Here is a 9,689-nt window from a genome sequence, read left to right as displayed (position 1 = left end):
GAGTTTAACTATATAACCAATCATCAAAATGTATTTCCCGTCAAATGTTTTGTGTGTGTTTTCCTTGCGAAATACGTTTACAAACATTCATAAAAAAGGGTTTTGTAACACGTTTCGTACACTGTCGGATTTGAACAAAATCAGCACATGTTTGAAATTGTAACCTTTATATATATATATATATATATATATATATATATATATATATATATATACCTGTATTGGAATAGAAGTGTGTGTGTGGACTTTTTACCACTCCCTGATTTATGCATGAAATTGCCGAAACAAATTATTTGCACTATTGGATTTTGTTCTTAATTCTAATCAAAGCAAGGTGTTTGTATTTATAAGATTTGTTTAGACCGGTTTTTGCATTATGTTTACATCTCTCGAACCGGTGTTAAATATATATTTTATGCTATCAAATGGAATAATGGACAGGAGTATCTGAACACTCTAAAACGTCTACTCGAATACCTACTTGTATTTGCATTTTCGGAAAAAAAAATAGTTGGATGTGCACGTTTCCGTTGTTGTCATTCTAGTAGTATAGCAATGATGACTTTGCGCATAACATTCGTCTTCGAGAAAAACAGCGCTGTAAATATATTTGAATCAACATGAGCGTAAGTTTTCAATTGAAAGTCAGGTATCCGCTTAGCATTCAACCTAAACAAAGGTACGGAAACCATAAACTTTAAACAACAAGAGAGTGCATCACACTAATCAACCTGTGCAACTTGTCGAAAAACTATCAATCTATTTTCCAAAACATTTTCTCGTTGTTCGTCTGTAGGTGCACTCCGATACTTTTTGAAAACTCTATATTTTAGATAATGTTTTGTCCGACAAGCATACTTTAAATGATGATATAGAATACTAGAAAGTATTTCAGCAATACCTGATACGTGTAAATGGTTATGATAATTAGTAAGCATAGTCCATCATAAGCATTTTAAAGAAGCAAACAAATATCTCCCATATTAAAAACAACATAAATATATTAAATATTATAAGAACCTAATAATGAAATATTTTACAAAATTTTGAATATCAACCAACACCTCTATATCAAGTAAAGTGAGGAACAGACAGTTAACAATATTCATTTTCTAGTTTGACCATGTTTGACCAGCCGACCATTTTTAACACCTAAATCCACTGTTTTTATATAAAATACACATTAGATTAATCACGCTGTTAGATGTGTTATATGAAGAAGTGATTTGATCATTTTATACCATGTTGCAAAAACAGAGCATATTCTTAAACTGTTATTGAAAACAGCAAGCAAAACATTAATTATATATAATATTAAATTGTTCAGAGTACTATTACAAAATAAGGGGAAATACAATGCACAGAATTATTTTTATGGATTCATGGCACATAATATGTTTTTGTACATGGAGGTAATTTAGACTGATATTAATTTGCGAAATCAGAATTGTTGCGGTAAAACATGAACAATAACAATTATTTCTTTTTATTTGTGAACTTCAAGCCCTATTGCCTAGATGGTTTATAACATCAGCTGAGTGCACTTTATCGCATACAATTAAAATATAATCTTGGGTCCGTATATTTGTGAGCTTAGAAAGGTTAAGTGTTATCTTTAAACCCTCAAAATTGAAAATAAACAGTAAATCAAATACCTTGTTAAGTAACCTGGTTGATTATGCGCTTTATGTAGTGTATGCATTAATTACTACCAAGAATCTAAAAAAAATAATGCTTTTCTGGTTTCTAGAATATGCTTACACCATTTCAAATTTCAATGCATTACTATATATAAACTATCTGAGGCATTGTTAATACTCAACGAGTATTATTTTTGTCGTCAAGTTTGCCTTTTTTACCTGATCGTAACAGGAAATCATAACCTACTAAGTCAGTCATGGTCCATTGCATGGAATTATAGAAAATAATCAATATATTTTCCTAAAGATGGAAAAGCCTTATGGGTTTTTAATCAGAGTAAGTCATCTACTCAAGTTTTTTCAAATGAATGTAGTTTTAGCCTAAACATACTTGTAGACCAAGGATCAGACCAACATCTGACATAATGTAAAAGATACACTTGGGTCACCAAACTTCTCGGCAAAAAATCAGAGAATTAATGTTCTGATGATTTCCCTGACAAACCTAGCACAGACTTCTCGCTGGTGATACTCTTTAAACGTTAATTATAAATTGTGGAAAGTTGATAATTAATTTTAGACACCATTGCCTCCATTTCAAACCCAAGTGATCTTCAGTCTCGCTGCCATTTCAAGGCGGAAACCCAAACATTCGTTAATAAATATTTGTAAATGTATGTGTGGTATGTGTGTGTTTTTTTCACTTAGTGTGTGTGTGTCTCTTTCAGATAATTGGACCAATTTCTGAACTCTAAATTATTATAAAAGTTGTTTGTAGTATTTTGTTTGTAGTATATACCTTTTGTTTTCTGCTATATGATTCTCTTCTAATTGTACCTTACACATGTAGTACCATAGGTGGCAGTATGAGTTAGAGAGGGTGATCTAATTATAAAATTATTTACATACCTATAATAGGTATAAGAATTAAATTATGTATATATTTATATCCATTTTTTACAATGTCTGACTGATAAATATGTGCAGTGCACAATCATATTTGTCAGCGCTTATTATCGTTAATTCTATTGACCATTTAAAAGGTACATACTGATATTCTATCCTACAATAAAATGTTTGAACATTTAATGACATCAACGCTTTTACAAATAATTCCTTACTGGAACTTGCAGATTGTTTCGTTTACTGAATTCAGGTTTCATCCAAAATAAGCATTATTTCATTATTTTGTTAATGTAAGATAATAGAAGATAATGAGGATACGGAGTGTCAATACTTTTCCATACTTTATAGCAAACTGAATCAAAATGTATAGACCAAAAAATCACGTTTTCCAAAATCACTATATTTCCTTTGTTTTTAACACAATTAAAGGCATTTCTTGAGATTTGAACTACGGATTAAGAAATTTTATCAACTCGTTATGACATCAAAACAATGATCTCCCCAAAGTTTGTTTATTATTTTGTACACGTTCATCCGCAACAGGCATTCTTTCTTAATGTCAGTTATAAAATAATGAGGATGTGTTATGTCTTTATTTCAATGTAAGAAATATCACTTTAGACAAATTGAAGTTATTTTTACCATAACAGAAAGTGTCACCGTCAAAAACTTTTCAATATGTGGCCTAAGAGCCAACAAAGAGAGTAAAATTACAACATTAATGCGACATAACTAAGGATTTTAATTACAGATGATGACATGTTAGAACATTTTATGATATGAAAATAATAATAAACTCAAAAGTTTCACCGCTGCTTGTCAACGAACAAATTCCAGAGATTCACAATTTCGTTTATTGTATTCACATTGTTATCCAAACTATGTAATATACCTCAATTTGAATAATAAAATAGATGCGCTGCAATGCGACGAAACCAGGTTTGTCCTATGGGCAATTAGAAATTGTAATCAATTTATTTCCTGTATCAATATTTATGCAAAAAGCTACAGAAACAAGCTCAGTAGCAAACAGTTTAAACATGAATCCGGTTTAGTGGCACTGGGCAAACGCTAAAGACATATAACACTAAATAACAAACAAGACACATAGAAGAACAGCACAAAACTCCACAAACAGCACAGTGCATACATACTATATATATAAAAAAATAGGTATGTTTATCAAGAATTGTTAGGTACCGCCTTGGAACGGTCAGTCAGTAAAAAGCACCAGCCTTTCTCTTTACTTTTATGAAAAAGAGACAAAACTGAATATTTCTCTTGTACAGTATCTTATGTACTTTCGCTGTAACATTCAAATACAATTTCATGACCTTGACCTTCACCTTGACCCCATCACCATCAAAAGCAATCGCAAGCTAACTCTTCACAGAAACTATATAAACACCAAATTGCACCAGTATCCATCAATCCTTACAAAAGATATTGGGCAAAAAGTTTATTTTTTATTTTTAGTAACATTTAAATTGACCCCAACCTTATCAAAAGCAATACTAAGCTGCCTCTTCACATAAACAACGTACACAACAAGTTTGATTCCTATCCATCAATCGTTAACTATTCTATTGGTCTTACACCATTTTTCTATTAAAGTAACAGTAACCTTGACCCCTACCACCTCAAAAGCCAATCCCGAAATAGCTCTTCATATAAGCTACATATATACCAAGTTCATCCAATAATCCTACCTTAAGTAATTGGTCGGAATCATTTTGTTCTATTTTAGTAACACCTACCTTGACCCCAACTACCTCGAAAGCTTATCCCGAGCTGGATTTTCACATAAAATACCTACACATCAAGTTGTATCACTATCCCTCAATCTGAACTAAAGATATTGAACGGAACACTTTTTACATTTTGAGTAACCTTGACCGTGACCCAATTCCCGTCAAAAGCAATCACAAGCTAGCTCTTAACATAAATTACCTACACATCACAATCCATTACTCCTGACTGAAGTTATTGAGTGGAAACTATTTTCCTATTTTAAGTAACTTTTACCTTAAACCCAACCCTATAAAAGCAATCCTGTTGAAGTTTCATCACTATCCATCAATTATAACAATAGTAATTGGGTGGAAGGCAATCCGAAGCTAACTCTATACATAAGCTACCTACACACCAATTTACACGACTATCCATCAATCCAAACCAAAGATATTTGGTTGAGACCATTTTTCTAATTATAGAAACAGTGACCTTGACCTTAACCCCAGTGCCATCAAAGGCAATCTTAAGCTACACACTGAGTTTCATTTCTATTCATCAATCCAAATAAAAGTTATTCAGTGGAAGCCTTTTTTATTTTCAGTAACAGTGACCTTGACCTTGACCGCATCTCAGTAATAGCAATCTCAAGCTAGCTCTTCACACAACATACCTACATATACATTGTACTAATTATCCATCAATCTTTAAGTTATTGGTCGGAAACCATTTTCTATTTAAGAAGCAGTGACCTCTCCAACCGCCTCAAAAGCCAATCACGAGCTAGCCCTTCACATAAGCTACCTACGCACCAAGCTCAATAGCCAAAAGTTTAAACATTAACATAATCCCAACTAAAGACATTAGGGGAAACCTTTTTTCTATTTTAGTGACCCTGACTTTGCACCCGTCAAAAGCAAACCGAATCTACCTCTTCACATGAGCTATATTGACACCAAGTCCAATCACTATCCACCATTTTTTTATAATTAGTAACCATAACGTTGACCACAGCCAAACAAAAGCAATCCCGAGCTAGCTCTTAACATAAGCTACTTACACACCAAGTGTCTTCATTACCCATCAATCCTAACTAAAGTAATTTGGCGGAAATTTTTCTATTTTTAGTAAAAGTGACCATAACCTCAAGCCCTCAAAATCAATCCGAAGCTAGCTCATCACATTGGCTACCTACACACTAAGTTACACCACTATCCATCAATCCTCACTAACGTTATTGGGCGGAAACACAATTTTCTATCTTAATTTACAGTGACATCGACCTTGACCCCACCCCTTCAAAAGCAATCCTAAGCTAGCTCTTCACAAGAGCCACATGCACACCAAGTTACATCACTAACAATTAATCGTTACTTAAATTACTAGGCGGATACCTTTTTTTTTGAAACAGTGAGCTTGACCTTGACTCCTGCCCCCAAAATAAATCCCAAGCTTGCTCTTTACATGAACTACATACACACCAAGTTTAATTATTCATCAATCCTTACTAAATATATTGGGTTGAAACCTTTTTTCTTTTTTTAGCAACAGTGAAATTTACCTTCACACCATCCCCCTCAAAAGCAATTTAAAGTAGCTTTTTATATAAGCTATCTACAAACTCAGTTTCATTATAATCCAACAGTCCTTACTAAAGTATTGTGTGGAAACAATTTTCCTTTTTATTTAAACAGTGATCTTGACACAACCACCTTCAAACGCAATCTCTTGCAAGCTCTTCACATACGATACCTACATACCAATTTTATTCGCAATTCATCAATCTTTGCTTAATTGCTGAAGTTTTATGTCGGAAACCATTTTCCTATTTTTAGTAAGAGTGACTTTGACCCCAACCATCTCAAAAGCCTATCACCAGCTAGATCTTCACTTAAGCTACATACACAGCAAGTGTATTCACTATTCATCAATCCTTACTTAATGTATTAGTCGGAAAACATTTCTTTATTTATAGTAACCTTAACCTTGTACCCACCCTAACAAAAGCAATTCCGATCTAGCCCTTAACATAAGTTACATAGACACCAAGTTTTATCACTATTCATTAAAATCCTAACTAAGTAATTAATCCTTGCTTAAGTTATTTGTCGGAAACCGTTTTTCCATTTTTAGTAAGAGTGACTTTGATCCCAACCTCTCTCAAGCAAGCTCTTCACATAAGCTACATACACAGCAAGTTTGTTCACTATTTATCAATGCTAACTCAAAAAATTGGTCGGAAAACTTTTTTCTGTTTTAAGTAACCTTGACCTTGACCCAATCCCCGTTAAATTTAATCCCAAACTAGGTCTTCAGATAATCTACCTACACACCAAGTTTCATCACTATCCATCAATCCTTACTTAAATTATTAGGTGGAAAACTTTACTGTATATAAAGTAACCTTAACCTTGTCCCCACACCCAAAAAAGCAATCCCGATCTAGCCTTTAACATAAGCTAAATACACATCAATCACTATTCATCATACTCCTAACTAATTTTTTAGGCGGAAACCATTTTGTTTTAAGTAACAATGACCTTGACCAAAAACACTCAAACAGCAATCGATAGCTAGCTCACATACGTAACCGACACACCAAGTAACATTACTATCCATTAATCCGAACTTAACCTATTGGGCGGATATGATACTCTATTTTTTAACATTGACATTGACTCCTTACTGACCCCCACTAAAAAAAGAAAAAAAAATCCCCCCAAAAATATGACCTTGACCAAGACCATAACCCCCTCAAAAGCTATCTCAGGCTAGCTCTTCACATAAAGTACACACCAAGCTCACCACTATCCATCAATCCTAATTAAAGTTATTTGTCGGAAACCAATGTGTAACGCCCGCTTGTCCGCCCGCCCAACGACATCCTCATTCTAATAACCCGGTCTTCGATGAAAACCTGGTTAATCATGAGGATATAGTGTGCCAATAGCTTTCCATACAGAAAACAATAGACAATTTTTTTTTAATTTCAAATAAAAAAGCGTCTTAGGCCAAAAATGTAGGAAAACATAAAAATACAACATTCTGATGCAATCAATTGACTTTGAAACTAGAGAATATAATAGGTACACCCGTCAAATGCTCACCGTTCTTTGCATTAGAGATGGATTTCAGTTAATCGCAGTTTTATTTACTGTTTTCATTTTGTTTACCCCATTTAAACTATTTTGGGTCGTATTACATTTTCAAATTTTTCTCAAGATTCAGACCCATCTTGTAGAACATGATATCATTGACATAATTTATGTGCATTTTTTTCCTTTACTTGGGTTTTTGACACCAAGAGCATTTTCCTATATCGTCTTGATAAAATTTACAATTTAAGTACAACTTTTTCAGCTAGAATTAAAACGAGCAAATTACCTCAATTGTTTGTAATTGTATTTTCGCGTCCGAAAGAATTTTTTTCCAGAATATATTTTAAGTTTGAAACCGGTATGATATGAATGTATATACTCGTACATGTTGTTTATTTCAACAAATTCCATGTTACGACGTAGGTACAACATTGAAATGATATTCAAGCCAAAGTGTAACGAAGTAGATTCATGAAGCCAATCAATTAAAATCAATCGGAAATTAAATATCGATGAATGCGCATGCAAAAACACATCGGTTATATCCGAATATATCCGTACCGGTAGACAGTAGCTTTGACAGTAAAATTGCCCCCCCCCCCCCGTGATACAGTACATTTTGACAGTACTCATATATACCGGTACCGTATGAAAATTTTGCACTGAGAATGAGATTAAGATATAACTATGATATCATAGCATACATTTCAAACACAAATATTACGTGTTTTTATTTGCAAATGCGCTTTCGTGAACATACACCCATAAAAAAGCGTGTTATTTAGAACGCAGTAAGATTAATAAAACAATAGAAATCATAGTTACATTGCTCAGTAGTCTCAAAATTAACAAATATCCCGTATAATGGAACACTTATGATGGCAAAACAAACAACATACAAGAGACACATAACGCTACAAGACAACAAACTAAAACTATCAAAATATCGGCATTGGTAAATGTCGTTAGTCCTGCTTTGGAAATTACATTATTGTCATTCTGTTCTCCAGACAAAAAGTTGGCTTTATGATTATTTTTTTAATTACATTACATATTTATTTGTAATAGTTTGTAATATCATTATAATATAATCTACGGGTAATGTTGTTTTCTTTTCAATGTCCGCCTATGGTGCTCGTTTCTTAAATTACTTCGTGTCAACACTAGTGTAACATAACTATTGCATCAGAGTTTATTAGTACATTTATTTTAAAATAATAAGAAATCAGTACTTACGTCAAATAGAACAAAGTTAAGATTACAGGCTTCATTCTTCACAAATGTTTATTATAAATCAGTCCATTTTCGCTTAAAAAGCACAGTGGAAATGTATCAAAGACGTTTGAATGAACATTATTTAAATCTGATAGAGCCCAGAGGGGTGGTATTCAATATAAGTCATACCTGTATCTAAGAACAATGTAGCCAATCGTATTGCGTGGTATAAATTACGGACCAATCCAATGAATGAATTTAATGATGAATTACTATAAGATTGACTTATGTTTCATATTAAATACCACCTCTGGGCGAGGTTTAGAAACCGATAGTGCAATAGAAATATAGCCATATATTACTATAGCGCTTACTCGAAGAAATTTTAAAACATTATTTGATGTCTGATTGAATACACTGTATGTGGAATCATGAACATAAAATAAAGGCTTTTACAAAATGTCTAAAATGAAATACATATTTATATTGCTACTGTTCGGGAAGGAGGGCTTAACATCTTTCATCCGATATGAACCGGGCTTCGAGTATTTGTACGCTGTAGACTCCATCGCAACGTTACACGACGTAGAAACGTTTCAAACGTCTGCCAAGGTAATCGATTTTAGTACATATATTAAATTGTTCGTTTTGATGGAATCTGAAGTTATCCCTGTTTAATTCTTAGTAATTTAGTGCGCATGGTTCGACATTGTGACCCTACAAGCATACGTTGCCCGTCATCCGGTGGCCGATTGCCGTCGTATGTCGTTATTATTTTAAAGCGTCATTTGCTTTAGAAACACTCGACGAATTTACCGGTTAAGTGAACCGCATTAGCTAAACAAATTAAAGTCATTTATGGAAACCATCTTGACACTAAATATGTTTTAGGTATACATATAATTTTCTGCCGTTGGTGAAAACTTGTGCAAAGTAAACATTAGGTAACATGTGGAAAGACGAACTGGTAAAAGCACACGGATAGTCACCAAAAAAAGTCTATTGATGGTGTCCTTAGGTTTTAAGTCTGATGGACAAGATATGTCAAGTTGTTTTGTAAATATAATGTTTGGGATTATGTTTACTTTATAACTGCGGT

General features: G+C 33.2%; 1 protein-coding gene across 1 annotated transcript in view; it reads right to left on the bottom strand.

Annotated features, from left to right (window-relative positions):
* LOC128233583 (uncharacterized) overlaps positions 1–8,692 on the bottom strand; it is a 67,736-nt gene extending 59,044 nt beyond the window's left edge. Inside the window, exons 1-2 of the mRNA XM_052947322.1 lie at positions 8,612–8,692; positions 482–598 (exon numbers count right to left, since the gene is read on the bottom strand). Of these exons, the coding sequence (XP_052803282.1) occupies positions 482–598; positions 8,612–8,646 (152 nt within the window). The 5' untranslated portion in view covers positions 8,647–8,692. The remainder of the gene's footprint in view (positions 1–481; positions 599–8,611) is intronic.
* Positions 8,693–9,689: the final 997 nt, after the last annotated feature.

The sequence above is a fragment of the Mya arenaria genome, chromosome 5 (genome assembly GCF_026914265.1).
Source record: "Mya arenaria isolate MELC-2E11 chromosome 5, ASM2691426v1".
In the NCBI taxonomy this organism is placed as follows: domain Eukaryota; kingdom Metazoa; phylum Mollusca; class Bivalvia; order Myida; family Myidae; genus Mya; species Mya arenaria.
Note: the sequence above shows the minus strand (reverse complement) of the source record. Positions and strands in the feature narration are given on the sequence as shown.